This window comes from Argiope bruennichi, chromosome X2 (assembly GCF_947563725.1).
Source record: "Argiope bruennichi chromosome X2, qqArgBrue1.1, whole genome shotgun sequence".
Classification (NCBI taxonomy): Eukaryota; Metazoa; Arthropoda; class Arachnida; order Araneae; family Araneidae; genus Argiope; species Argiope bruennichi.
In genome coordinates this window covers 86,071,439-86,086,510 of record NC_079163.1, presented here as the reverse complement: position 1 = coordinate 86,086,510, position 15,072 = coordinate 86,071,439, and the positions used below count along the sequence as shown (strand labels likewise).

General features: G+C 28.3%; 1 protein-coding gene across 5 annotated transcripts in view; it reads left to right on the top strand.

Moving 5' to 3' along the window:
• LOC129960205 (rho guanine nucleotide exchange factor 17-like) overlaps positions 1-14,353 on the top strand; it is a 259,387-nt gene extending 245,034 nt beyond the window's left edge. For all 5 annotated transcript variants that reach the window (XM_056073437.1, XM_056073438.1, XM_056073436.1 and 2 more), the window contains 5 exons: positions 156-223; positions 1,637-1,785; positions 2,716-2,890; positions 5,183-5,356; positions 6,383-14,353. In XM_056073437.1, coding sequence (XP_055929412.1) covers positions 156-223; positions 1,637-1,785; positions 2,716-2,890; positions 5,183-5,356; positions 6,383-6,672 — 856 coding nt within the window. In that variant the 3' untranslated portion in view covers positions 6,673-14,353. The remainder of the gene's footprint in view (positions 1-155; positions 224-1,636; positions 1,786-2,715; positions 2,891-5,182; positions 5,357-6,382) is intronic.
• Positions 14,354-15,072: the final 719 nt, after the last annotated feature.

Genomic DNA, 15,072 nt, shown 5'->3' with positions numbered 1-15,072 from the left:
TAATCATGGGAAAAAAATTGTTTAATACCTTCAAATATAGATGTTCATTTCTGTCGTCAATCAACACAAAAATGATTTTTATACAGTTTTTCACCAATATTTATATAAAATAATATCAAAATTTAGATTTGTACATAAATCTTCGTTTGTTCCAGATATTTTGAAAATCAAGTATTTGTGGCACTTTCAAATGGAGACGTGTTCGTCTATGAAAGAGACCCTTGTAAGTCCCAATACTTAATTTTAAGCTTTTATATAATTCATTTCGAACTCTGTGCTCTGTGAGATATTGTTTTTTTAAATGCGTCATATATGTAGAAAAATGTCTGTGGGATTTTTTTTTTTTTGATGAATGTATATTTATATGTGTTATGAAAAAGGATTAAATAAATAGGTAGGCTTCCATGAAATTCCGCATATTCATTACGGTTATAGTTTAAATTATTAAACTAACCATAGGATAATTGGGTTTACAGCTATAATAAAAAAATTCGTAACAATCAATTTTTTAATTTCTTTTTTATCACTTCGTTGGATGAATTAGTTCAAAGTCTGTGTTGACGCGAAATATTAGATGAAAAATGTTCAATGTTCTAATACCTCCGAAAGTTAAGAACAAAATACGATGGAAACGCCATTTATATAACCCTTTTCTCATTAAATTCTTATTCGTTACTTCAGATGACATTTAAAACTTCAAGATCTTAGATCTCAAACGATGGCTTATAATTAAGTATGAAGTAAGGTAACATATATTACCTACGTATTGTTTCTTGTATTACCTTTAATGCTCCGGAATCAGATATGAACTGAGGCCACAGTAAATAAAGAGATGAAATAGACTAAGTCTTTAAATTTTTATATAAGTAGGAAACCAGTATTTATTTTTATCTTAATAGTAATACTTATTACAAATTTTTACTAATATAAAAGGAAAGCAAAATTAATATAATTTTACTTTTCTTACTTTAATTTAAGCGATTTTTTTATCGTTTGGTTAGTGGGGTTTTTTTCCCTCTCAATGAAAGGAGGAAAACAAGAAACAAGGGTTTGAATCATTTTTCTTGTTATTGAAAAATAATTGCAATATTTACACTTAGCCAAATTATTTCGTGTAAAAAATAATGAATGATTTAATGTTCTTCACAATCGGAATATTTCAAATGATTGAATATACAACGCATAATTTTCCATATGAAACCAGTTGTTGTTATAATCTAACATTTTCTTCATTTAAAGTAAAAGTTAACTTAATTATAGATAATTACAATTTATTATTTATTCGCTTTCGAAGTTATTTTTACATTGTAAATATAGGAAATAATTTTTTCTAGATTCCATACTTGCTGATCTACGCATGAGATAGTTCGGTGAAGGGGGAGGGGGGAGCCTATTAGTACGTAGGAGTGTATTCAGTTGACCGATCTCAGAAATACGACTGTCTCGTTGTTATCTTGAACTTTCTCAATTAATATTATATCAATTTAGAAAGATATATATTATAAGATGCATTACTTTTATATTAAAATTATACATAATTTAATATATAAGTAAATAATTATTAATGTATTATTTAATAGTACAGAAAATATTTAAAATTATCTATAATATTTTGTCTGTAATCTGGAATTTTTAGATGGAGGTTGGAGTACCAGTGAACCCACCAAAATCAAGCCTGGAGTTTTTTCTGCTCCAGTAACAGCAATGTTGGCTGTAGAAGGAAAGATGTGGTGCGGATGCCAAAATCTTGTCAATGTTCTAAAAACTGACACTTTGGAGGTAGAGGTAAGAATTTTAAGACATATTTATAGATTTCTCTCGGAAAGTGACGTAACAAGGAAAAATAATTGAAATGAAAAATTTTCAGAAAAAAAAGGAGTTATGAGTCAGAAAAGTTTACAAAATGAACAAGCTTCTGTGTCAGTGATCACACCACTTTCATAAGAAACTGAGCGCTTTGAAATTGCATTATCTAAATATTCCTTCGAGCCAATGGTCCGTTGTCCATATTACTAAAAGTCTTTGTTAATTATTATTATTTTCAGATGCAATTTTCTTTATAATCTCGTCCTATGGCAACCGTCAGATAAGACTTGATCAAAGCATACTCACATATCTATAACAGGTTTCTTTATTAAAGAATCTATATACATTTTTCTATAACAGAAGTTGTTATTAGTTTTTATATTCTAAGTTATGGGTCCACATCTCAATTATAATCTGCATACTAATTTTTTCCCCTTTAATTAAAAAATAATTGTAGATGATCTTACAATTTTTTTCAGACATCTAAAAGAAACAAATCTATTAAATGTTCTTTCAATGCTATCGCACTCTTTACAGAAAAGTACCTCGATAAGTCATAGTGTATGAGATTTCATTGTATTATATATTTCTAAGTGCGTCCTTATCTAAAATAGAGTTGCATATGAAATGAATACAATGCCAACCATTTTAAAATTTAAATTGTAGATGCATCTTCCTCTATATATAAAGTAATCATTCATTATTTATGATAATATTGTTTTTGAAATTTTACTCTGTATAGTTTAGTTAAAATTCTATCAGTTTGCTTAAAATTTTGATTTAAAGATTTCTTTATTCTTGTTTATACATTCTAATTGCTTATAATTTCTCTTGCATTTGTATTAAATGTGAAAAAAAAAATCTTTTTTTGTTTTTGTTTTTTTACTTTTTACATTTTTACTATTTTAGCATACTTTCCCTGTTAGCAATGACCCTTCACGCCAGGTCCTTTGCATGGTGGTAACTGGCTTGGGTGTTTATACTGTTGTAACCTCTAGTGCAATTGTTCGACTCTATCATGCTAAAAGCTATGTGCATATTATGGATATAAATGTTGCCCCTATCGTGACTAAAACTTTAACTGGTGAGTAATTCATGATTTGGTTTTAATAATATATTGTTAATGTAATTTATTAATAGTATCGCCATAAAGATTCACTCATTATGTGTTTAATCTGTTTTAGCTTACACAAACAAATATCTAAATTTTGATATAATATGTAATGACATAATTGTTTGTTTTTCTTAAATTGTATTGACAAATGAAAGAATTACGTCAAATGTCATTTTATTAGTCTTATTTTTTTTTATTATCGAAGCATTAACAAGTATATAATGATTTTCAATTTTTTTAAAAATTATATTAATTTTTGTACAAAATTTGCTTGTGTCTCATATTCAGAAAAACAATGCTGCTATTTACTTTAAACATAAGTAAATGATTTGACATCAATTTGAGGATGAAAATCAGTTGCTATTGCAGAGAACTCTTAATTTAAAAAAATAATAATAATAAAGTGCTTATATGTTTGAATGATGAATGGATCGATCTATTGGTCAATCTACCTTTTTCAGAATTATTATTAGACTAAGTATATTTGATTTGATTAACAGTCTAGAGGAATCGTTGCTTGTGACTATTCAGGGTACTGCATAGTTTTTTTTATATAAATTTGGATGTTTTTTTTTTAAAGTACAGGACGTTTGAAATCTAACAGGCTGGATAATTTCTAAACTTTGTATACAGACTTTTCTGCGCTTCGATTTCAGAAGTCAAAAATAGTTCATATTTTACGAGGCAGAGGGAAAATAACGCTACTGGACAAATAAATTGTTTATTCCTGAAAAGTACCAGCAGAAACTGTCATATAAAGAAAAAAATATATCGTTTTTAAACTGAAATAACATGACTAAAAAAATGGGAATTTAAAAAAAAAATTGACATGCAATATCCTATGTAATAACATCCGTGAAGGAAAAAAAATCACAAATTCAAGTGCAGTAATTTTATTGCATTGAATGTTACATCCTATGATGCATATATGGTTTAACTTTTCCTCCATCATTTAACATTAAAAGTTTATGTTCTGCATGGTAGACTCCACAGCAGCATGTAACTCATTTTCGCGTATGTTGAAGTATGCTGTTCACAAAATTCTGTTTTTCCCTTAAAGTGGGAACAATGAAATATCACTTTGATAAACCTTGCCTTTTTTTAATTAACACCGCTCGTCTAAAGGCGCAAGAAGTTACATCGGACAAATGAGCTGCACATGACTTTGGAAAGATATACTTATCATTATATCGTCTAAAAAGTTTTGCTGCAAAAGGTTTCGGACATGTAAAGCGACTCCATTCTCGTTCATAAAGATAGTATTATCCAGACATTTATACAGCTTCATTTAGATTTAAAAAAAAAAAAGAGCCCGTCCCCTCACAAAATTTACCAAGACTTATTTACCGTCACTCGTGTAGGGAGAATCGAGTGAATTATTTCCATTTTTTATCAAAGGAGAAATTTTCAGATGCCATAATTCATATGGATATAATTTTAAAATATTATATAGGACTATCTGCACTTTTGAATAAGGAATATCTGAATCTCTAAACATATTGCGTATAGTAGTGCTATCATGCGGGTATTTTGTTGCTTGTTCAACTCTATTGTAATCACAATTTCTTCGGCTACCAGCATTTCACTTTTTCTGAACAGAGTGTTTTACTTCAAAAGTGTTGTCTCTTCAAGACATAGAATCATTAATGGAAGGTTTGTCATGCGAAGAGAGTTTCGGTGCAAATCTTTTATTTGTCGACATGTCTTGGGTCAGGCAGAAATATTATTTCTCTGGTAAAAGAATTGGGCAAGTAGAACTTAATCTTGTAAAGTTGAGGCTACAGTCACTAAAATGATTTTTAATGAAAAACTGCTTCGTGCAGTAATGGGCAGAAAAATTACTAGTACATCTGATGATTTACGGAAATATGATTATTTTTCACCACTCTCAATGTTATGTAAATCACTAGCACAATAGCTCCATATTTCCCTGTTAGCCAAAATATGATCTATTTTTCCAATCTAAAATCGAAACTGCATACTAAAAAAATATATGTGGGCAGAATTTCGCTTTTATCCTCCAGTGGATTTTACATAGCAGATGCCTAAATGCCTCTTGCTATTGGATCATCCTATACTTATGAGATTTCTTTACAGTAAAATTATTTAAAATAATTTTTTCAACTAGGCAGCTATCGCATTTCCTTTGCTAGTCATTCTTTGTCATTAATTCATTTTATTATTTCATTTTGTGCTTATAGCTTATAATACTCTTGAAATTTAATCTAAAATATGATAATATTTTCATTTTATTTTTAAAAGCTGCCACTGATGATATCATTAAGCAACATAAATCGGCATGTTTAAGAATTACTGCGATGCTTACCTGCAAAGATTTGCTTTGGATAGGGACGAGTGCAGGAGTTATACTTACTGTACCTATTTTCCCTGTTGCCTCTAATACTACAACTTGTGAAGTCTCGCCTACTGTGATTGGTAAGTTAATATTTGTACTGTAATGAAATATTTTCATCATAAATTTGTTATACAATCACGTTACAGTAATTCAATCAAAATATTTAGAAACATTCATGCTTTGCAGAATTTTATGCATCAGAATTCATATCAATATTCTTTTGTTTGGTTCTTCATGATTAAAAATTTTATATCACCAAATGTTTCTTAAAAAGTTCGTTTCCCTTAGAGTGTGAATTAATTTGTATGAATATATATCTTGATGATGTTACATCTGTAAAAAGGATAAAATTGAGATCATTGATCTACTTATTTATTTTCATTTTTATCCAGTGGGGCCTGGCCTGGTTGCCAGCCTCCCTGATAGGAATGCCTCTTACTTATAAAACAACATGAATCCCTGGGTTAAATATTATTTCTACTATTAATAAAGAATGTGTGTGTGTTGTTGCTTTACCATAATTTCCCAACGGGGACGATACCGCTCCCCATTGGCGACTAGAGCCTTCTATGGGTTCAGTAGCGGGTCCAGTGGCAAAAATATTTTAATACTTGTTATCATTAGTTACTAAGAAAGGCAGACAAGGACAGGGTAAAGTTTTCTTGTTGTGGAATGTTGGTCCAGAAAGAATGGAATCTCTACTTTAGATCTGATCCACCAAATTTGGTACAAATATATTTCGAAAAGTAAAAATTGCACTTTAGGACTATTTTTTAATTTTAATTAGAATTTTAGTTAACTAAAGGAAATTTTGACATTTTTTTCTTATAGTTGCTGAAAGTCTTATTAAACAAAAATTCCATACAATCCTAAAATTTAAAAAAATCAATTAATTCGATTATTGGGTAGTCTATTTAAATTGATTTTTAAACTTACATATCAACAATATATCATTTTTGTAAAGAAACACCAACTGCTTTCACTTTTGCTACAAGCATTTCATCCAGGATAATCGTCCAGTGTTGGTGATGAAAGCCTGCAAGATAGATGAATTATGTTCTACTTTTCTATTTATAGATTTATTTTAATTTTAATAACTTTTTCAGCACTTCCTCATGGGCATACTGGGCATGTTCGCTTTTTAACTTGTGTCGAAGCAACTCCTGGAGCACCATTGGATCCTGCTGGGAATAACAAAGGTTCTGTCCGTTCAACTAAATCAAAAGAAAATGTGAATGGGCGTCGTGCATCTACCAGTGCTGCTTCTACTGTGAGTAATAAATTATTAGTCATCAGTGGTGGTGATGGCTATGAGGACTTTTCATCTTCCTCAGGACTTAATGAACAAGCTGGCCATGATGACAGCACCAACCATTTGCTACTTTGGTATGTGTGATACTACACTTAGCCAATATCAGTCATTCTGCCTGTGATACATTATATTATTTGTTTTTATGCCCATAGCACTATTCCATGGTGATATTACATACAATACATTAAGAGATATGTTAAAAAATGCATACATATAGATATAAAAGAAAATAAAACTATGAAATGTGTGTGTATGTTTCCTATATGTGAAAGTAGAAAAAGTTTTTCACATAACAATCTGAAAGAAAAATTTAAAGAAAAAAAAAATATAATGGATTATGTTTGTTATATCTACTTGAATACTAATCTTCACGTGATGTAAATCATAATATAGTGTAAAAATTAAAATAAAATTTTCTATTTTATAATAAAAAATGAAAATCATTGGAGTATATGATTCTTTGTTCGATTGCTTGCTCTAGAACTAATTAAGAGTTATCCAATATTGTAAAGTCTTTGAAGACACATTTTTTAAAAATTTCTCGTTTAAGAGAATTTCAAATATCACCACTATTATTATTATGAAAAATGCCAGTGAAAGCAACTGCATTTGAAGGATTAAAAGCTGGTTTGTTTGTTTTTTTATTTCGAACGAGCGAAATATAAGAAAACAAAATCTGTATCATCTTTCTTGTTAGTTAGAATAACTAAGACTGGTTATTTAGAGATATTTAGGGTTAAAGAATCTATTTCAGAATTGTTTTAAATATGATCTTACTTATAGCAATGGTCGCATAAGATGATTCAAATGACTCACAGATTGAATTAATCAAAGAAAATGATTGAAAGAAGACTGAAAAGTTTCAATATCTTGAATTAATCTGACGTTCTAAAATCGCCTATTACCCAAAAGAATAACCCCACCTTGTATATCAAAAAATTTTTCTCCTAAATGAGAGGTAAATTTCATATACAAAAGTGCTTCAAGGTTAACTTCTGGTTTCGTTATTAATATAAATATGCTTTTCTCTTGCCCCCCCCCTTTGAAAAAATATTGTAAGGAATTCAGTTCATGAAGAATGTAATATTATTGATTTTTAAGCAGTCTTAAGATTTCATTGTTTTTTTTTAATATCAGATATTATTCTTAATTAACTAAAAGCTGTATTTGATTAAATATTTCCTGCCTTAATTTCAGAAACTTATATTGTTTTCAGAATTGACAATGCTATCTAATTTTTGTTTTGGGGTTAATGCTGTTAGAATGTAGTTTTTATGCAGTTAGAATGTAGTAGCAGACAGTCCAGTTCGTTACCAATTTGATTTCACAGATGCTGCTTTCCAAGGTTTTCCATTTTTGTCACCATGTTCATTTAGTATTGAAAAATCTCATGAAAAGAATTCCTCTATCCTCTTATTATGTTTGATAAAACTGAATATCATAAAACTTATGTTAATTTATAAATTATTTGAGTTTGAATTTATTTGTTAGTTCACATATGCCCATTCTATGGACAGCTTTTTTAGGGGGGGGGGGATGATACCCATTGGAGGTTAAATTTATCCTATAAATATGCATTTCTCATGATAAATATAAATTATTTGCATTTTGAGATTGAGAAACAGCGTTGGGATCTCTTAAAAATATTTCGCTATTCCTCCCCCATTGTGATAAATTCATTTTTACGTTTAAGCCACATATTAATTTTTAGATTGATTATGGATGCACTTTTAAATTTACTGTTGATCGCAAACATTAGTGTAAAGTCGCTTGTTTTTTATGCCCTTTGCAATTTAAAAGTGTAATTTCCTGCTAATTATAATGTTTAGTATTACATACGAAAGTGAGCAGCAATTATAGGTTCTTGAAATTAGTAAAGAAAATTGCCATATCTGTAATTGCCACAAATGATGGCTATGCTCAAATTATGCTAAATTAAGTGGGGATATCTCTAAAAACATATCAATTGCGCATAGTGTCTTTGCCCTACATATCTAAATGTTATGTATTTTTCTAACAATATTCATTGATATATTTACCTCTTATTGAAGTATGTTATTTTTCAATTCTAACTTTACACTTGCAACCTGTGAATAAAATTAACGTTATTGCTAACGTTCTGACTTAGATATATTTCCAGCTTAAAAAGTTACTTTTAAAGCTCTCTAAATAAAGAGAGGGGATGATCATATTCTGTTTGTTCTGATTTTAAAGAGAGTTATTATTAGAATGATAATGTGAAGGTATGGATTTGAAATATATATATACGTTGTTCTTTAAGATTATTGATAAAAAGATTATATAATTCATTATATAATGGAATGCAATATATGATCCCTAAATGTATCTATTCCACCACTATGTACTTAGTGCTTGGGCTTCTAATGTTCTAAAAGAATTGTCGAATCCCAGGCAGACATGATTGCCCCTGAAAATGTAATGTTATGGACTTGGTCCAGATATTTCTTTTTATTTTTCGATCTACGAATGTAACGGGTAAAGAAGAGAAGCAGTAATTTTAAAGTTCTAAGATCTATTTCGAGATATGACATCTGAACTTCGATCTGCATGAGGCAGAATAAAAGCCAGCTTTTTTTGTTTCTTGTGATAATTTTTGTGATAAATTATGAATATTTTTTAAATTCAGTTTGCTTTCATATAGTTGATTTTTTTAATAAACTGGCTGAGATCAAATATCCGAATGGAATTAAATGATCAAAAAATTTATTTTCGTTTTATTGGTTTTTTTTTCTTTTGTTTTTGAGCTGCTAATTATGTTCTAATTATAAAGTTCATATGTTCTGGTAGATATATCAAATAAGTTGTATCAATTAATCTTATGTTTCTAAGTTATGATTCTTCATGTTCCATATGTGTAGAAATAGATATGTGATTATAGATATATGTGTTTGTGTAAAGCAGCCATAGAAATAGAAAGTTATGTTTAATGTGCATTAGAAAATGCTAAATATTGTTTGTGAAGCTTTGCACTTGAAATCTAATTATTCCAATTAATAACTCTCAATTTCATTGAAATATATGAAAGATATATGTGGTCATATGTTTATATAAAGCTTATAGGCAAAGGCATGCTGTTGTCTGTGATTCTGAAGGGTATTAAGCTTGGTATATATTCAATGAGTGATGAATTCTATGTGTATGCATTACATTCTCACACTTTCTTGAATATAAGAAAATGCTTAATGGATTGCTAATGAATGTTTGCACTAGATTGCATGCAAATGTAATGTATATTAGAGTGCACAGAAAGAATAGTAAAGTTGTGATTGAATTGTCCAGTTTTTAAGATTATCATCACACTATTATTCAAACATTGTTGTACTTTTAAAAGTTTCTTTTTAGATATATATAAGTACAAAAATTTGTTATTTTAAAAAACGTGAGCATTTTCGCAACCTTTTAACCATATTATTTATTTGACTAAAATATATTTTAATTTCTTCAATTTTAACTGTCAGTAGAGCTGGTTTTAGATGTCACAATACACACTTAAAATTGTTTTTTTTTTCATTGTCAGATAATTAACTTCTAAATTATAAGAAAAGAATAGCTCCGATGTGGATATTTTTACTCGCGAGAACTGAGTTGTCCAAAAAGTTTTTCTTTCTCCATTTGTAAATATATCTTGTCCATTCTCATATGCATCTGTTACAATGACAAGATGCAATAATTTGGTGCATTTGAAGTTGTTTCAAGACTTTTCGATATCAGATTTTCATACTGAATAACAATAATCAGTATAGAATAGTAATAAAAGAATTGTAAGTGTCAGAGGAACAAGTACGAAGGTCAAATAGATGTGATGGCTTTCTGTAAGCGCGGGCCCTACTTTTTGTAATGCTTTTAATTCATTCTAAAATCAGCTCTAAAGTAGAACAATCTGACTCAATTTTTGTTATGAAACTGAATTTCATTGTATTAAATTATTTTATAAATTGATAATTTTATATCATTCCATTTAGTTAAAAAAATTACTCAAGAACAATATTAAAATAAAAATCGATTTTGCGGTGAAATTTTAACTATGCTCACATAATTTTTCAATTTTGTAATGGAACTAACTTAAGGTCTACTGATGATTTTTGCTAAATTTATAACTAAATATTTATGTTGTTTTCATAAGATTAAATCTGTTTATTATCTTATATTTTACCAATCATTGAAATGTGAATGGTTTTCTAATTTAAACAGAAAGAAAAATTTGGGGTATGCAACATTTGGTGTATGTATAGTCTTGTTAATCACGCAACAGAATTTTTTAAAATTAAAAAAGGAAATCTTAAAAATACCAGCTAAAAAAATGTTTCAGAGAAACATAGATCCTATAGCCAGGTGTAATAAACAATACATCGATTCTATGTTTTCTATCGCTTAACGTAATTAAAACGCTACGTTTGACAATTTAAGAGACTGCTTAATATTAAGAATGTTAGATTCTATATTAAGTAGTAAAGTATTATTACTCATATGAGATCTTTGGAATACGTAAATAACAAACACGAAGGTAATGATTTAGTTACCTAATGGAAATCACTAATAAATTCTTTAACAAAAACATTGGAAATCAGAATCAAACAAAATTTTTAGAGTAGATCAGTTTCATATCAAAAGAAATTGCATTATCATATCTTTAAAATGTATTATTTATAATCGTCAGGAGACAGTTGTTTGGATTTCGCTAATTCAAATGGCTATAGCTGAGACATATACTCGTTAAATAAGTTTCGTCTAATGACGACCAAGATGCTACGTACCACTTTATTTATTAATTTTAATTAGAAATTGATATAAATTCCTTCTCTGCTTTCACCTCTTAGAACGGTGTGCTAATTTGAAATTTATTCTATATCCATCAGACGTAAGTATTTTAAACTATATTATGTAAATCAAAATCTTCAGTTGGATGACAAATGTATTCATATTATCTGTAAATCTTAGATTAAACCATTCTAACTTTTACCTCTATAGTTTATCTGGGCTAACATAATATTTTAATATTCTCTGTTAATAAACGATCCAGAGGCAGTTTAGAATTGATGGACTTCCCTAATTCAGTCGGGCCCGCACTCGCAGAAATTCCCACACTTCTGGTTGGCATTCGTGTTTTGATCTTTGGATGAATTAATTCTTTGATAATCATTGCTAGTATTATTAAATTTAGAATTGCTTCAAAATTTTCTTGTAATAAATATCCACATCGGATCTATTTCACTTTTAAAAAAATGACAAGATAAATGAAAAAAATTAAAGATGTCAAAAAAATTCGTAAGTCCATCATATTCTGAAACAGACCTTGAAGATCGTTCTTTATTTTAAAATAATAATTCATTTGTTCTCAATATTTGCAGTGATATTCGTCGTTTAAATTAGATTTTTGAAGCGTTTTTCAAAGGCTGTTCGAAAGTTACTTCATTAGTAACTTTCTGTATTAATGCTTTAGATTATTCTCATATAGGTTTGTAACCTACGAACTTCTTGTAGGAAACAACACTCCATTACTGAAAATCTTTATAAGAAAAGCATTTTATTTTCCATAAATCATAAAAGCAGTCATATTCGCTTAAACAACATTTAAATGTTTAATTTGATGTATTTTTAAAAATGAAGTCTGTTTTTCTATATCCGTTTCAAAGCTTTCTGATTATTAAATTTAGTAAAGTAAGAAATGTTAACATTTCTCTATACTTTATTAAATTAAAATAGCATCTGGTATGATTCGCATTGCAAATAATATTTAAAATCAAATTGTTTTAATTGTAATCATTTTAATTGTTTAATATTAACTGGTGCTAAACTGTTGTTTGCTCGATTTTTTTTCTTGTTCTTTGAGTAATATAAGCATCTATAAATTCTATAAAACATGTTTAGATTAATATTGTTATAAATAAATGTTTAAATTCCCTGTATCAAGATTGTATATTTGTTAAAAAATGAAGCGTTAAAGGTTGTAAGAGTTTTATTAAAATGACGATTTCATATTATGTAGGAAATAAAATTTGACCCTAATGGCCTAAATAAGCAGAATTCATTTGAAGAATTCACCTAATATTTTTTTAAAAAAAACTTTTACTGTATTAAAATAAAGAGTAAAAGTAATTACGTTTTGTTTTCTCATTACAATGGATTTTAAAAAAGGCCTTGATTGTTGTTACCGAAACATAATTGATAGATTGATTTAAAATCAAAATGTGGATCAAATTTGTGTTTATCTTCAAATGAAAAAAAAGTTTTAACATTCCATTTTCTGTTCTGTATAAACTGAAATTTCAGTCTGTTTATTTTTTGAAATGGACCACAACATAATAACTGTATTAACAGATTTGTTGGAGATATTGCCTGTATATTGATTCTTTCCTAATTAAAAAATGTGCAGTCTGTTACTTGTTATGTGTATATAATAATTCAACGTATTAATGTTATTAATTTTTATCTTGTAAGATAATTATATATTGAATGTTGAGATTCAGTTTATTTGACTTACGTTGATATAGAAATAAAATGTTTGCATATGAAGCAACATTTTACAGTTAAATTTTTTTTTAAATCCTTTTCCCTTTTATTTCTATTACAAATGAGCTCCCAAAAACTGAATTCCTCTAACATGCTATGTGAATGAATGTAGCTTCACATATCCGTGTTTTAATTTTTTAAAATAGATTAAGGAATTACGCAAGTAAAACCTTTAGACTAGATCAGCAAGTTTGTAATATTAGATCTGGTTTTCTTTCCACGAGTCACCAGAATTTTTATTTATTTAATCACCTTTTTTTGAGTACTTTATTTCATTTAATAACAAAACCTGTATGTTACCCTTTTAAACTTATCCAATGACTAAACTCCCAAAAGACTATATTTCTCATTTTTTTTTCTCAAGAGCATACCAACTTTGGTCCATATTCACGTAGATTAGTTGTTTCTTGTTGTAGAAATAGACTTTATATAATTTGTATTTCCGTAGTGTATAGTTGTATTTATGTAACATTAAGAATATTTCTGCTCTATCATGCTGGATATGTATTGTGTATGTTCAATGTGCATTGTTCAATGGATAGAAGTGTCTTTGTCAGGAATGCGTTTTTGAATAATTTTATAAGGTGATATCCATAGATTCGTCAAAACAGAAAAAAAAATCCATCTTTCTATTTTAAATTTATAGTGATAATTTCTCATCTTTGGTATATTAGTACAATAATCATTCAATGCTGAATTTCTGTCAAAAAATTAGTTTCGTCATATGTTTATCTTCCATGTTAAAAGAAAAGTATAAACATTTTTTTTAATCCTTTTTTCTCATTCTTGAATCAGGATCACCTTGGATTAATGCTTGTGAATGCTTTTAGAAATATAATTTAACTGCTATACGCATTTATGCCATTGATCAAATAAACACTTTTCATGTGTATCAGTCTTCTTGAGTTTGTATATATTAATTGTATATATTTTCTCAAATGCATGTGAGGAAAATAATGATTCATTCTAAAACTTTCTATCGTTTGGTAATCATTATCATTATTTTGTGTCATGTCAATATCTGCCTCCTTTTAATTCAGTACTTCAATAAAAAATTTCTTATTTCAATATGATTTCCAAAACTTTTATTGCATGCTATATATTTTGTCTGAAAACCTCTATATGTGACGTATATGTTAACTGGAACTATCATCTTAAAAGTTGTACTTCTACCAAATTCCTTGTAGAAATATTGTTCACTTGCATTTGTGTTATTCATCAAATAAATTATGAATGTCTCAAAAGATTGCCTGTTTTTCTATACCATATAATTTTTTATTGCATTGCATAAGAAGTTATATCACACTCACTGCGACTCTGTTCTTAGGATAAGTATTTTGAGCATGTATTTTTTACGGGAATATAAAAATTATATAGGAAAAAAGCATAAAGGCATTGAGGGTCATTTTCTCTTTAAAAAAACGGAACTATTCCATAAACATGAAAGCATTGTTTTTCATATTTGCAGTTTTTTTAAAAAATTCAAATATATTGATTTGATTTGAGGAAAGAATTATTCAAATTTTCGTACTGTCAGGTGAGGGTTCTTGTGGTCTCAGTGCAAAACGGTAGTGTCTCCGTTGCTATTTTAAAAAGTGCATCTCGGTTAAAACAATTACTTTTGATTCTGTTACTTCAAAAGTCTCCGTGTTTTTATGAATCACTATCCGTACCAAACATCTTCGAGCGCCTTGCAGTTCCAATTCCGTTGCATCGAGCTTTGACAAAAAATTCTTTTTAATATTACCATAGTTTCAGGCTTATTCTATTTGTAGCCAATCTCCACACATAATAAGATATATATTTAAAAATATAAAGCAACAATAGAGATCCGAATCACTGGAAATTATCTGAATGGTAAAAGTAATTATAAAAATATAGTCCATTTTTTTGTTTTAATTAAAAGAGTAGTCTTTCAAAACTAATGATATTTGTAATTGAAAACAGCCACTG